Consider the following 16,247-nt stretch of genomic DNA (forward strand, 5'->3'; position numbering starts at 1 on the left):
TTGAGCCTCAAATAAATAATGAAACATGTTCAATTTTGTTTAAATAATGCAAAAACAAAGTGTTGGAGAAGAAAGTAAAAGTGCATTATGTGCCATGTAAGAAAGCTAACGTTTAAGTTCCTTGCTCAGAACATGAGAACATATGAAAGCTGGTGGTTCCTTTTAACATGAGTCTTCAATATTCCCAGGTAAGAAGTTTTAGGTTGTAGTTATTATCGGAATTGTATGTTCTTATAGGCACTTTAGTATTGCCAGTGTAACAGTATAGCTTCCATCCCTCTCCTCGCTCCTACCTCCTACCTGGGCTCGAACCAGGAAAACATCGACAACAGCCACCCTCGAAGCAGCGTTACCCATGTAGAGGAAGGGGAACAACTACTCCAAGTCTCAGAGCGAGTGACGTTTGAAACGCTATTAGCGCGCACCTGGCTAACTAGCTAGCCATTTCATATCGGTTACACCAGCCTAATCTTGGGAGTTGATAGGCTTGAAGTCATAAACAGCCCAATGCATAGTGAAGGGCTTCTGGCTAAACGCACGAAAGTGCTATTTTGAATGAATGCTTACGAGCCTGCTGCTGCCTACCATCGCTCAGTCAGACTGCTCTATCAAATCATAGACTTAATTATAACATAATAACACACAGAAACACGAGCCTTAGGTCATTAATATGGTCGAATCCGGAAACTATCACGTTTATTCTTTCAGTGAAATACGGAACCGTTCCGTATTTTACCTAACGGGTGGCATCCATAAGTCTAAATGTTCCTGTTGCATTGCACAACCTTCAATGTTATGTCATAATTACGTAACATTCTGGCAAATTAGTTTGCAACGAGCCAGGCGGCCCAAACTGTTGCATATACCCTGACTTTGCGTGCAATGAACGGAAGAGAAGTGACAATTTCACCTGGTTAATATTGCCTGCTAACCTGGATTTCTTTTAGCTAAATATGCAGGTTTAAAAATATATACTTCTGTGTATTGATTTTAAGAAAGGCATTGATGTTTATGGTTAGGTACAGTCCTGCAACGATTGTGCTTTTTTCGCAAATGCGCTTTTGTTAATGCAACCATTGTGTCAGATTTCAAAAAAGCCTTACAGCGAAAGCACACTTTGCAATAATCTGAGTACAGCGCTCAGTCACAAAACCAAACTCGCCATTTTGTGGAGTCAACAAAACTCAGAAATAGCATTATAAATATTCACTTACCTTTGATGATCTTCATCGGAATGCACTCCCAGGAATCCCAGTTCCACAATAAATGTTCATTTGTTTCGATAAAGTCCATATTTACGTCCAAATACCTCCTTTTTGTTCGTGCGTTCAGTCGAGTAACCCAAATGCACTGTGCTCGCGCAGTAAGTTCAGACGAAAAGTCAAAAAAGTTATATTACAGTTCGTAGAAACATGTCAAACGATGTATAGAAGCAATCTTTAGGATGTTTTTATCATAAATCTTTGATAATATTCCAACCGGACAATTCCATTGTCTTCAGAAATGAAAAGGAACACACCTAACTCTCACGGGCGTGCGCCTGTCTGAGCTCATGTCATTTTCTCAGTCATCTGATTCCAATGGCTCTTATTCTCTCCCCATTCACAGTAGAAGCACGAAACAATGTTCTAAAGACTGTTGACATCTAGTGGAAGCCTTAGGAAGTGCAACATGACCCCACAGACACTGTATATTGGATAGGGAATCACTTGAAAAACTACAACCTCAGATTTCCACACTTCCTGGTTGGATTTTTTCTTAGGTTTTTGCCTGCCATATGAGTTCTGTTATACTCACAGACATCATTCAAACAGTTTTAGAAAAGTCAGAGAGTTTTCTATCCAAATCTACTAATAATATGCATATTCTACCTTCTGGGCCTGAGTAGCAGGCAGTTTACTACGGGCACGCTTTACATCCGGACGTCAAAATACTGCCCCCTACTCAAGAGAGGTTAAGATGTATTGAGGGTTACATCAGTATCAAAGTATCTCCCAGTACCATAATGTGTTCCAGACACACATTGATCCTTAATTGTCTAAAGTACAGTAGAAGTCTGTTGGTAGGATTTGTCTCTCCCTTCCAAACCAGTTAGATCATCACCCCCAGTGCTCCATCCCTGTAATGTGAAACATACCACGTTCTCCAGTCAGAGAGGCATGCTTCTTCTACATCACAATATTTCTATCTGAGCGTTCCACAACGTTGTGCCCTGCTGAACGCAGCCCTGCTTTGGAGGGGTGTAGGGGGGAGGTCTTGGGGGTGTAGGGGGGAGGTCTTGGGGGTGTAGGGGGGAGGTCTTGGGGTGAAGGGGGGAGGTCTTGGGGGTGTAGGGGGGAGGTCTTGGGGTGAAGGGGGGAGGTCTTGGGGGTGTAGGGGGGAGGTCTTGGGGGAGGAGGCTTCTCAACCCTTTTTATGTTGACCCAGCAGGCTCTGTCTGTCCTCTCCTCTGCTTTTTGATGAAATATTGACTTCACCTGCCAGTTAGCTCTATCCCTGCCTTAATCCTCCAGATGCCCCTCACTGAATATATCCTCCAGATATTATGGCCCATGAAGAATGTGGCATTTCCCCCACAAAGTGCAGGACAGCCTTTAGTACCCTGACTATCTTGAGATGGAGCCTAGCTATTTGTATGTGTACTATTTAGTGGTTGACGGAGTGTGAGCAGTAAGAGGACTAACAGTAGATTAATAGGGCAAGAAAAGTCAGACCTGGGTCAAATAGGATTTGTTTTCTTTCAAATACTAGGAGTGTTTGATTGAGCAAGGAATTTGAAAGACAAATACTATTTGAACCCAGGTCTTGGAAGAGCATTAAGAGCTGTAAAATGACTAGATAATTTCATTTGGTGTCACTCCTCACACACCCAGCCAGAATGGGGTTAGCTAAGTTCCCATGAGACAAGCAGAGTCCTTCATCCACCCTTCATCTACTGTGTCAGTCAATGAAGCTCATATCAAGGCAGGGAGGTTAATTAATACATGTATTTCTTGCACTAAAATGTTACTTTGCCTCTCCATGGTATCTCATCTTTCCTTTCATTTACCTTTATTTATCCAGGCTAGTCCTACCAAGAGTGCAAAGCACTGGTGACCTATGTGGTGTGTCTGGTGACCCCGGTCATTCTCAGTGACATGGTCCATGTGACACTCTAGCATCCCCTGGCCTGGCTGGCTGTGATGACAACACAGGAGGACGAGAGATCTGACGCCCTCTCTTTATTAGCTGTGTGTGTCCCCATGCCATCATGACGTAGTTTCCCCCTCCAGTCTCCACCCTGTTTCACCCTCGTATGGGGTTCTGACTGGTGACTGCCAGTCTGGCCCGTCACCATCCCACCCTCCCTCTCCCCTCCCTCTCTGGAACTGGGCTCTCACAGAGCTGTCAGAAAAGGCAGAATCGGCAATATCTCCATTAATCTCCCAAACATAACCCCCAAATAATCAAATGTCCTGCTCCCTACTCCATGTGTATGGAGGCCATTCACCAATGTTCCTCCCTTTTAATGTGGTTTGTAAAGAAGAAAGTGTTTGGGGAGAAAGACAGACCTGCTGCAGGGCATGTACACATCCAGTTGATATTAGATTGGAGTGGTTAGTGTCAGTATTGGTTAGGGTTATGGGGAGACTGCATGGTGGCAGCAGTGGGCACAGACTGGGCACTGATGTGTCTGGAGGAGAAATAGAATGTTCTGGAACCTCACAATCTGTCCTGGGACAGCAGACTGAGCGTAATGCTCTGTGTGTTTGGTCCTAACCCCCTCCTCTCTCTAATTTCCAGCGTCTGAAGAATGAGATCGCAGAAGTGACCAGTGAGATCGAGAACCTGGGTTCCACAGAGGAGAGGTGAGTGTGTAACAGTATGGAATCAGATTTCCTTAGGGTTCCTTATGGTTCTTCAGGGTTCCTTGGTTTTTTTAAGGTTCTTCAGGGTTCCTTAGGTTTTTTTTAAGGTTCTTCAGGGTTCCTTAGGTTTTTTTTAAGGTTCTTCAGGGTTCCTTAGGTTTTTTTTAAGGTTCTTCAGGGTTACTTACCATCTCCTATCTCTGACAGTCCAAGTTGCTTTGTTGTTTGTATTCCATTAACTTAGCAAATGACTGTTGTTAAATATTTATACCTTAATGTCCAGATAGTACCAACCCTCTTCCCCTCCCCAAAACACCACGCACACACATGCATGCACAGGCACGTGCTCACACACACACACTTGCTCACACACACAATCACACCGCCACATACACACACCCACACACTGACTAGTGCTTTTAAATGTTTGATCAGCTATTCAATAATGCACAGGTGTTTGGGTAGAGCAGACAATGGAGGGTCCCTAGGCAGGGAAGAAGTGAAGGGTACCACCCACCACCCACTTTTTTTTCAGACATGTACTTTCGTTTGCTCTGGCCATTTACTGAATTGTATAAAGAGCTCGCTTTCTGAGTCATCTGAGTCTTTACCAATCCATGTGTCAGAGACAATCAGGTGGTGAAACGGTTGTTTCTGTGAATAACCAACTTCTGTAGCTTTGGAGATGGGCTGTTGTTCAATAGTGGTGATCTGTTATAACTGACGCTGGGGAGTACTGTAGTTCCCAATGACTATAGCCAAAGGAATGCTGGGGAAAATAATTCATCAAAGAGGAAGTCTGGTGACCTTTGGCTAACCGGGGCAAGGTGACGTAAGCATGGTGACAGTGAAGAAGGAGTAGACTTTGACCTCTCTACGCTCCAGGTCCCATCATGCTTATTGTTGAGTCACCATTTCATCTTAAATGTTGTCATCAGTGGCCCATTGGAGCAGTTTTAACTGCCAAGCTGATGACAACATGTTCAATTCATGAAAGTATTATTTTAATTAATAAGTGAATGAATACATAATATTGACCCAATGTGAGATGAGTAAATAGATCATGGAGATCAATGTGTGTGATTTGAAATGAAAAGACAAATTCCAATATACTTTTTCTCTCTTTGGACGAAGTTTATATTTACATGGCATCACACAAGCACTTTTTCTTGTGGCCGGTTTCCCAGACCCAGACCCTGTAGTGCAGCACTAGCCTTAATCTATATCCAGGAAACCAGCCCTGACAGCATCACGGATGGGGGATACAATAATAATATATCTCTAATTCATTTCATATTAATCAAATGGCTACCCGGACTATTTGCATTGACCCCCTTTTTTACCCTACTGCTACTCTCTGTTTATTATCTATGCATAGTCATTTTACCCCTACCTACATGTACATATGACCTGAATTACCTGGGCTAACCTGTACCCCCTCACATTGACTCAGTACCTGTACCCCCTCACATTGACTCAGTACCAGTACCCCCTCACATTGACTCAGTACCTGTACCACCTCACATTGACTCAGTACCTGTACCCCCTCACATTGACTCAGTACCTGTACCCCCTCACATTGACTCAGTACCTGTACCCCCTCACATTGACTCAGTACCTGTACCACCTCACATTGACTCAGTACCAGTACCCCCTCACATTGACTCAGTACCTGTACCACCTCACATTGACTCAGTACCAGTACCCCCTCACATTGACTCAGTACCTGTACCCCCTCACATTGACTCAGTACCAGTACCCCCTCACATTGACTCAGTACCTGTACCACCTCACATTGACTCAGTACCTGTACCACCTCACATTGACTCAGTACCAGTACCCCCTCACATTGACTCAGTACCAGTACCCCCTCACATTCACTCAGTACCTGTACCACCTCACATTGACTCAGTACCTGTACCACCTCACATTGACTCAGTACCAGTACCCCGTCACATTGACTCAGTACCAGTACCCCCTCACATTGACTCAGTACCTGTACCATCTCACATTGACTCAGTACCAGTACCCCCTCACATTGACTCAGTACCTGTACCCCCTCACATTGACTCAGTACCTGTACCCCCTCACATTGACTCAGTACCTGTACCACCTCACATTGACTCAGTACCTGTACCCCCTCACATTGACTCAGTACCAGTACCCCCTCACATTGACTCAGTACCAGTACCCCCTCACATTGACTCAGTACCTGTACCACCTCACATTGACTCAGTACCAGTACCACCTCACATTGACTCAGTACCAGTACCCCCTCACATTGACTCAGTACCAGTACCACCTCACATTGACTCAGTACCTGTACCACCTCACATTGACTCAGTACCTGTACCACCTCACATTGACTCAGTACCAGTACCCCCTCACATTGACTCAGTACCTGTACCCCCTCACATTGACTCAGTACCTGTACCCCCTCACATTGACTCAGTACCTGTACCACCTCACATTGACTCAGTACCAGTACCCCCTCACTTTGACTCAGTACCTGTACCCCCTCACATTGACTCAGTACCTGTACCACCTCACATTGACTCAGTACCAGTACCCCCTCACATTGACTCAGTACCAGTACCCCCTCACATTGACTCAGTACCTGTACCCCCTCACATTGACTCAGTACCAGTACCCCCTCACATTGACTCAGTACCAGTACCCCCTCACATTGACTCAGTACCGGTACCCCCTGTATATAGCCTCCTTATTGTTATTTATTGTGTTAATTTTTTCTTTTACTTTAGTTTATTTAGCAAATATTTTCTTACTTTGCATTGTTGGTTAAGTTCTTGTAAGTAAGTATTTCACGATACACCTGTTGTATTCCGCGCATGTGATAAATACAATTTGATTTGATTCTATTTGATTTAACGTTGCAGGAAAAACATGCAGAGGAATAAACAAGTGGCCATGGGCCGAAAGAAATTCAACATGGACCCTAAAAAGGTGAGTATCAAGTAGACCAGGGCTGGTTTCCCAAAAGCATCGCAGCACGAACATCTTCTTCATTCTATTGAAACTAAATGCACAAAAGATGATCTTAGTGCTACGATGAGTTTGGGAGTCTCAGCGCAGGGTTATTCACATCTTACCCTACGAGGTCAGGAGCCTGCTGGTTCTCTGTTCTACCTGATCATTATTCCACCCACCGGGTGTCCCAGGTCTAAATCAGTCCCTGGTTAGAGGGGAACAAGGAAACAAGGCAGTGCAACTGGCTTCCAGGTTCAGAGTTGATTTGGAGGGAAATAGACATTCTGAAGGTGTCCTGTGGGTTTGATATACCAGTGCTGTTCCAGGTTGTGGGTTTTTTGCATTACCACTGAGTCAACTCTCAGATCTGACAATGTGTGGAGAAGTGTTTGACGTTTCAGGAACCACAATAACAATTGTAGTGACCTTAACCAAATGCCTAGCAACCTCATCAATCAGGAGGTTCCATCCTCTTGACATTATGGTATGGATCGTACCCGTGTTTGAGTCCCGGTCGGGGTTACCCCCGATTTAGCTAAAATATGATTTCAATCTTTTGATATGCGCTGCATGGCTACAAACAATACGACCTGGAACGCCCCCGTTGTAACGAGGGTCTGACACGGGATGTTGTATTTTCTCAGGGAATTAAGTTCCTGATTGAGAACGACCTGCTTAAGCACACCAGCGATGACATCGCCCAGTTCCTGTACAAGGGGGAGGGGCTAAACAAGACAGCCATCGGAGACTACCTTGGGGAGAGGTCAGTGGGGGGCAAGATGCATGCTACGTCTCTATGTGGTTGTGTCAGGGGGAGGGGAGGGGTGTGTGTGTGTTTGTCATGTTTGTGTTTCTGTGTGTGTTGTGTGGTTCAGAAGGATGTCACTTCCTTCCTGTCAAAGATGTCCCATTTCCAGATCACATACTTTCCTCTGTCAGGTCAGGCACATGCCCTTTCTCCCAAAGCCCTTTCCCCCAACTCCCTTTCCCCCAACTCCCTTTCCCCCAACGCCCTTTCCCCCCAACGCCCTTTCCCCCAACTCCCTTTCCCCCAACTCCCTTTCCCCCCAAAGCCCTTTCCCCCAACTCCCTTTCCCCCCAACGCCCTTTCCCCAAAGCCCTTTCCCCCCAACTCCCTTCCCCCCAACTCCCTTTCCCCCCACTCCCTTTCCCCCCACTCCCTTTCCCCCAACGCCCTTTCCCCCAACGCCCTTTCCCCCAACGCCCTTTCCCCCCAACGCCCTTTTCCCCCAAAGCCCTTTCCCCCAACTCCCTTTCCCCCCAACGCCCTTTCCCCCAACGCCCTTTCCCCAAAGCCCTTTCCCCCAACTCCCTTTCCCCCAACGCCCTTTCCCCCCAACGCCCTTTCCCCCAACGCCCTTTCCCCCCACTCCCTTTCCCCCAACGCCCTTTCCCCCCAACGCCCTTTCCCCCAACGGCCCTTGTCCCCCAACAGCCTTTATTAGATCCACATCTAGACCCTCAGACCTCAAAACAGAGACGTTGATTCCTTCACAGTCCGTCTGACTTTGATTTCCACTTCATCCATTCTAAATAATGTTAAGTACCTAAAAATCCTGGAATGTTGGCTGAAGCTGAAAAAACTGTAAAAGTTGAGTCTCTCCTGAAGAAATACCATCTTTTATATTAATTCAAAGCCATATAACAGGCAACACCCAATGGCTGTGCGTTGTGTGTGTTATTACCCTGGGTGCATTGCCTACCTTAAAGTGCTACAGCCTGGCATGGTCGGCTAGTCGACAAGCCAGACCAGGAAATGGAGAGCTGAGTTGTGTTCATTAGGGCATGAACACCACCTAGATATCGCCATGGATCCTCTGCTCTGTCCAATTGGTATAAAGAGATTTCTGATTCCAGTGGGGGAGGGGCAGACTGTGTGTGTGCTCTCCCTGATTGGTCAGGAATCCCCCAGGGCTGTCAGGGATAGGTCCTGGGAGGCCTGCTGTCTATCTCAGGGGGAGTATCACTAACTCCAAAGGCCACAGATGTCAAGAAGAGTGATGTCATGATAGAGGTGTCACCTTGTGTGTGTGTGTGTGTGTGTGTGTCCCTCCCCCAGTTTTTATTGATTATGTGAGCATATACATATGTGTGTGTGTGTGTGTGTGTGTGTGTGTGTGTGTGTGTGTGTGTGTGTGTGTGTGTGTGTGTGTGTACGTGCATTTGTGTGTCTGGCTGTGTGTCTAAATGTCTGTGTGTTTGTCATTTTTTGTGTCTGTGTCTCTACACTCAAATAATTGAATAATGATTTCAGAAATTCGTTACTAAACATATTCTGTTATTTTCCCTACAGAGATGAGTTCAACCTCCAGGTCCTCCATGACTTTGTGGAGCTCCATGAATTCACCGACCTGAACCTGGTCCAGGCCCTGAGGTAAGAGCATCCCAGTGGGGCTTTATAACCACCCCCCACCCCGTACAAATTGCTCCTACAAATCACACGCACACACACACACACACACACACACACACACACACACACACACACACACACACACACACACACACACACACACACACACACACACACACACACACACACACACACTCAAAACGTCTCTGACTCTCCAGAGAGCCAAAGCACAGACTTCTATTAGAACCTCTTCCTGATATAGCATTGTCCTATAGTTACCTAACGTTGTCATTATCCTCCTGATATAGCATTGACCTATAGTTACCTAACGTTGTCATTATCCTCCTGATATAGCATTGTCCTATAGTTACCTAACGTTGTCATTATCCTCCTGATATAGCATTGTCCTATAGTTACCTAACGTTGTCATAATCCTCCTGATATAGCATTGTCCTATAGTTACCTAACGTTGTCATTATCCTCCTGATATAGCATTGTCCTATAGTTACCTAACATTGTCATAATCCTCCTGATATAGCATTCTCCTGTAGTTACCTAACGTTGCTATTAATCATTAGATATTTGGGTTATTGTGTCACTGCCAAACCTTTAATCAGTTTATATCTCTCTCTTCCATTAAATCATCTCACACAGGCACAGCTCCTATAGGGACAATATGTTTTTTACGAATGACAATATTCACAATACAACAGCACACACTTGAGGTCTTAAGATAGACTAGCATCCTGTCTAGGAGGTGTACCTGTACATCAAACAGCCTTAGTACAGAAACAGGATATAGACTAGCATCCTGTCTAGGAGGTGTACCTGTACATCAAACAGCCTTACTACAGAAACAGGATATAGACTAGCATCCTGACGAGGAGGTGTACCTGTACATCAAACAGCCTTACTACAGAAACAGAATATAGACTAGCATCCTGTCTAGGAGGTGTATCTGTACATCAAACAGCCTTACTACAGAAACAGGATATAGACTAGCATCCTGTCTAGGAGGTGTACCTGTACATCAAACAGCCTTACTACAGAAACAGGATATTGACTAGCATCCTGTACATCAGACTGCTTCACTCTACAAATCAAATCAAAGTTTATTTGTCACGTGTGCCGAATACAACAGGTTTACACCTTACAGTGAAATGCTTACTTACAGGCTCTAACCAATAGTGCAAAAAAGGTATTAGTAATACAGCACTTCACAGAATAGTTATTAGATTGTAGTTGAGCTGTTACACCACCACCAATGTTAAAAAGAAGACACACTAAGAAAACCCATCTACCAAGACAGAAGAGAGCTGCAGGGCTAAATTAGTATGGCTACAACAAGTTAGCATCTGTCCCAATTGGCAGCCCAATTCCCTATAGAGTGCAATACTTTTGACCGTTTACATCTTGGTCATTTAGCAGAAACTCTTAACCATAGCGACTTCCAGTCAGTGCATTTCACTAAGTTAGATAAAGTGACTTCCAGTCAGTGCATTTCAATAAGTTAGATAAAGTGACTTCCAGTCAGTGCATTTCACTAAGTTAGATAAAGCGACTTCCAGTCAGTGCATTTCACTAAGTTAGATAAAGCGACTTCCAGTCAGTGCATTTCACTAAGTTAGATAAAGCGACTTCCAGTCAGTGCATTTCACTAAGTTAGATAAAGCGACTTCCAGTCAGTGCATTTCACTAAGTTAGATAAAGCGACTTCCAGTCAGTGCATTTCACTAAGTTAGATAAAGCGACTTCCAGTCAGTGCATTTCATTAAGTTAGATAAAGCGACTTCCAGTCAGTGCATTTCACTAAGTTAGATAAAGCGACTTCCAGTCAGTGCATTTCATTAAGTTAGATAAAGTGACTTCCAGTCAGTGCATTTCACTAAGTTAGATAAAGTGACTTCCAGTCAGTGCATTTCACTAAGTTAGATAAAGCGACTTCCAGTCAGTGCATTTCACTAAGTTAGATAAAGCGACTTCCAGTCAGTGCATTTCACTAAGTTAGATAAAGTGACTTCCAGTCAGTGCATTTCATTAAGTTAGATAAAGTGACTTCCAGTCAGTGCATTTCACTAAGTTAGATAAAGCGACTTCCAGTCAGTGCATTTCATTAAGTTAGATAAAGTGACTTCCAGTCTGTGCATTTCACTAAGTTAGATAAAGCGACTTCCAGTCAGTGCATTTCACTAAGTTAGATAAAGCGACTTCCAGTCAGTGCATTTCATTAAGTTAGATAAAGTGACTTCCAGTCTGTGCATTTCACTAAGTTAGATAAAGCGACTTCCAGTCAGTGCATTTCACTAAGTTAGATAAAGCAAACAGGAGTTGTTCTGGCTCAGACAAGGCTTACTTACTTTACATGAGAAACAATGGTCCCACTTTCACACCCTCATCAGTAGATAACAAAGGCTTTTAGTCATCTAGATATGTGTATCAACCTACTGGTCAAAAGAAGTGCACTATGTAGGAAATAGAGTGCCATTTGGTATTTAGCCAAAGTTAGTAGTTGATAGATGGTTTTGCTGACGGACCTCTCTTTCTCCTCCCCTGACAGACAGTTCCTGTGGAGCTTCCGGCTGCCTGGCGAGGCCCAGAAGATCGACCGCATGATGGAGGCTTTCGCCCAGAGATACTGCCAGTGCAACCCTGGCGTCTTCCAGTCCACAGGTAGGACCACAGGCTTGGACCTCAGTACCAGGCATGTAGTGAAGGGTCAACGCGATTTACACTAAAGCATAGTTAGAGCTAGGGTTACCACCTGTCATGGTGATGGGCAATTGAAGGGTTAAACCAGGGGTTTTTCTTTCTGACCCACCATTTTAATTTTCTACCGAGGGTGAAGCGGAGAGGGGATATACAGTATGAGTGGATATACGGTATGAGTGGATATACGGTATGAGTGGATATACAGTATGAATGGATATACGGTATGAGTGGATATACAGTATGAGTGGATATACCGTATGAGTGGATATACGGTATGAGTGGATGGATATACAGTATGAGTGGATATACAGTATGAGTGGATATACGGTATGAGTGGATATACGGTATGAGTGGATATACAGTATGAGTGGATATACGGTATGAGTGGATATACGGTATGAGTGGATATACGGTATGAGTGGATATACGGTATGGGTGGATATACAGTATGAATGGATATACGGTATGAGTGGATATACGGTATGAGTGGATATATGAGTGTGTGAACCCAGGCCTGGTGGGGTATGTGAACCCAGGCCGTGCGGTGTGTGAACCCAGGCCTGGTGGGGTATGTGAACCCAGGCCTAGTGTGGTGTGTCAACCCAGGCCTGGTGGGGTATGTGAACCCAGGCCTGGTGGGGTGTGTCAACCCAGGCCTGGTGGGGTATGTGAACCCAGGCCTGGTGCGGTGTGTGAACCCAGGCCTGGTGGGGTGTGTGAACCCAGGCCTGGTGCGGTGTGTGAACCCAGGCCTGGTGCGGTGTGTGAACCCAGGCCTGGTGGGGTGTGTGAACCCAGGCCTAGTGTGGTGTGTGAACCCAGGCCTGGTGGGGTGTGTGAACCCAGGCCTGGTGCGGTGTTTACTGGAAGGGTGTTTGGTGTGTTCACAGGGCCATCATGTCCATGGCAGACGGCTGCTTGTTACATGGATGCAGATGGATGTGAATAATTCATGGTCTTCTCTCTCTGAGACAAACAGGACAGATAATGGAAAGTGCTACGGCTGTGTCAGCCAGCCTCTGACCACATTGTCTCTCTGCACACGCCTGCTTACACACATGCACACACCACACACACATACACACATGCATGCACAAAGGCACGTACTCTCACACACACACACACACACACACACACACACACACACACACACACACATACTGAGTAACACACACACTGAGCGACACACACACACACACACTGAGCGACACACACACACTGAGCGACACACACACACACACACTGAGCGACACACACACACTTAGCGACACACACACAAACTGAGCGACACACACACACTTAGCGACCAACACACTCTTTCATGCCGGTCCACCTCACTCTGTTCCTTAACATGGTCTCTGTCTCTCTGTCTGAATCTAGTCCCCTGTCCTTTAAGCTCCAGTCATTTACATTTTTGATCCTATCGTCCCGGAGAATCTTGTCAGACGTTGTCGTGGTATCACTTTATATTTGCACTGCAGCTGACCATCAATCACTACGGTATAAATTGTGTGTCGGCTGTGTGGTGAAAAAATACAAATCCACTCCTATATTCAAATGTCCAATAACAGTGTTTTGGTCGTAATGGAGACAGTACCTTTTGTTTCTGGGACTGTCCAGGCATCTATCTGTATGACAATGTTGGAGTCCCAAATTGCAAATGTGTGTGTGTGTGTGTGTGTGTGTGTGTGTGTGTGTGTGTGTGTGTGTGTGTGTGTGTGTGTGTGTCTGTGTGTGTCTGTGTGTGTCTGTGTTTTTCTCCAGACACCTGTTACATCCTGTCGTTTGCCATCATCATGCTGAACACCAGCCTCCACAACCCCAACGTGAAGGACAAGCCAGCGGTGGAACGCTTCATCTCTATGAACAGAGGAATCAACGATGGAGGAGACCTTCCAGAGGACCTGCTCAGGGTGTGTAAACAGAGACATCAACGAGGCCTCTCCATCTCTGTCCATCCCTCCATCTCACTCCTGATCCCATCAGATCCCCTGCCCCAGGGGTCCTCTACCTTCCTCTCCATCTCTCTGTCCATCCCTCCATCTCACTCCTGATGCCATCAGATCCCCTGCCCCAGGGGTCCTCTACCTTCCTCTCCATCTCTCTGTCTTTCTGTGTCCTCAAGTCTAAGTGTTATTCTCTCCTCCCCACAGAACCTGTATGACAGCATCAAGAACGAGCCCTTCAAAATCCCTGAGGACGATGGGAACGATCTCACACACACCTTCTTTAACCCAGACCGGGAGGGCTGGCTGCTTAAACTGGGTGAGCGGGACCAGACGCTGAAATAACCTTAAGAACATTTAAATAACGTTGAAGCATTGAACTAATGTTGAAATAACTATTGTACAGTTAGAAATCCCAAAGGTCTGTAATCTCTCCAATCCTCACCAATATTACTGTGCCCATCGATGACTGTGTTTATGACTGTCTACCATGGTAAGGGAGGTGTGCTGGATTCTATCAGACTGAAACAGAGGTCTACATACTGACCAATGGGCCCATCTCAATCAGACTGTGTGTGTGTGTGTGTGTGTGTGTGTGTGTGTGTGTGTGTGTGTGTGTGTGTGTGTGTGTGTGTGTGTGTGTGTGTGTGTGTGTGACAAAGTGCGATTGTGTGTTCAGTCCATATACAGTATTTGAGGGGCCCCTGCCCAATGCATTATGGATGAGGCCCTGAGATCAGACGACCACATGTGGAGGGCTTTCAATAATGCACGACTAGGCATATTCATACACTCACTCACACATACACGTACACACACTCATACCTACACATGATACACAGACAGACGGACGGATGCACATCCTGTACATAGAGGGACAACCTGCACAGTGGAGTATAAACCAGTGAACACACGACGACAACGCTTCCTTCCCCTCTAATGTTACAATGACTCTTACAGGACATCCCAATGATCAGTCTTCCAGCAAAGAGAATCCCCTTAATGTCCTGTGATCTATCTGAGACGTAGGGACTTCATATTTCTCCACCCTGTCTGCTTCCCAGTGGATCTCTGTTTGGATGAATTCACAATGACTCTGATATAAATTCACAATGATCTGGGCCATGTTCATTAGGCACAAAATGCTTTGCAACGGAAAATGAACATATGCGTTTCTTATTGGACAAGTCCAGGTATTGCCTCGCTGTTTCGTTCCGTTTTCTCCCATTTGGTGCCTAATGAACAGGACCCTGAACTTGAATTGAAACCCTTAATCAGTGTGAGTCTTTCCCACCCTTCCAGTAACATGAAGAAGTCTCCAATCACACTCCAGTGATACATAACTGTGAATATTGACATTCAGGTTCTACTAATTTGGGTGGAAGATGAAATAATTGGCCTGAAAGAACTGGGACCCTAGAGGAGGTGCTGTGCAATGTGTTGCTTTACACAAGTTGGCACCAGTGTAACAATGCATTGAACTCAAATGATTTGGGGTGAGCAGAAGCCCCATCTGGTGGTTGTTAATGTACTGCAGGATAACTCCTCTTAACCCAGAGCTTTATATTGAGAAATAGCCATCATTAGCCATCATTAATCTAAATAAGACTGATCAGTTTTCATCAAATCTGATAATATAACCATGTAACCTGATGAATTGACTAAATATCAAAATGCCTTTTCGAAGGCCTGTTCCTCCTAGTGCCAACATTGTAAACCAGTGCATCGAGCCACTCCTCCAATCAGATGAGCAAGAAGTGGTGCTATGATTTTCTTTATATTTAATTTGATTTTTGTTTTCTTTTTCTTCCTCGTTTGTTTGTTTGCTCCATGATTTTGGCTGTTGTCTTTCCTCAGGAGGTATGTACATCTGCTCTTCCCAAAAACTAGTCCATCTTCTCAGCTCTCCGGTGCTTTCGGTGGTCCGCCATTGCTTCCGTTCTCCTTCATTTATTTCCGTTCTACGCTTTGAACGATTTTTGTTTGTTATTTGTGGATTTTGTTGCTGTTGGGTTTCCTTGTTCCGCCATCATCGACTGAATCTAGTATTAATTGTATGTTTGTATGTTTGTTGGTCTTCCATTGAGCTGGTGGTTTGTCCACGTGCTTCTCTCTCTCTCTGTATTGGTCGCCGGGCGGTTGCTAGGTGCTTTGCCTGGTTAGGCCGCTCGGGGAACAACATGGTGGCCATTCTGTTTTGTGACCGCCGTAGTGAAGAGTTTGACCTCTCTGTTATGCTGTGGTGATTTACCTTTTCAGTCTCCGTGTTTTGGCGGGCTGCAGTATTCCTCTTTCTAGAGAGAGCACAACAAAGGGTTTGAAGACAGATCTACGAATCTAAGTAGTTTTGAATTAGCAACCAATTAGCTACCATTTAGGAAC

General features: G+C 45.2%; 1 protein-coding gene across 1 annotated transcript in view; it reads left to right on the forward strand.

Annotated features, from left to right (window-relative positions):
- Positions 1 to 15,678, forward strand: part of cyh1 (Cytohesin-1) — a gene marked incomplete at its 3' end in the record, with an annotated part of 54,176 nt that extends 38,498 nt beyond the window's left edge. Inside the window, 6 exon segments of the mRNA NM_001141186.1 lie at positions 3,784 to 3,848; positions 6,746 to 6,812; positions 7,481 to 7,504; positions 8,916 to 8,926; position 8,929; positions 15,647 to 15,678. Coding sequence (NP_001134658.1) covers positions 3,784 to 3,848; positions 6,746 to 6,812; positions 7,481 to 7,504; positions 8,916 to 8,926; position 8,929; positions 15,647 to 15,655 — 177 coding nt within the window.
- Positions 15,679 to 16,247: the final 569 nt, after the last annotated feature.

This window comes from Salmo salar, chromosome ssa03 (assembly GCF_905237065.1).
Source record: "Salmo salar chromosome ssa03, Ssal_v3.1, whole genome shotgun sequence".
Classification (NCBI taxonomy): Eukaryota; Metazoa; Chordata; class Actinopteri; order Salmoniformes; family Salmonidae; genus Salmo; species Salmo salar.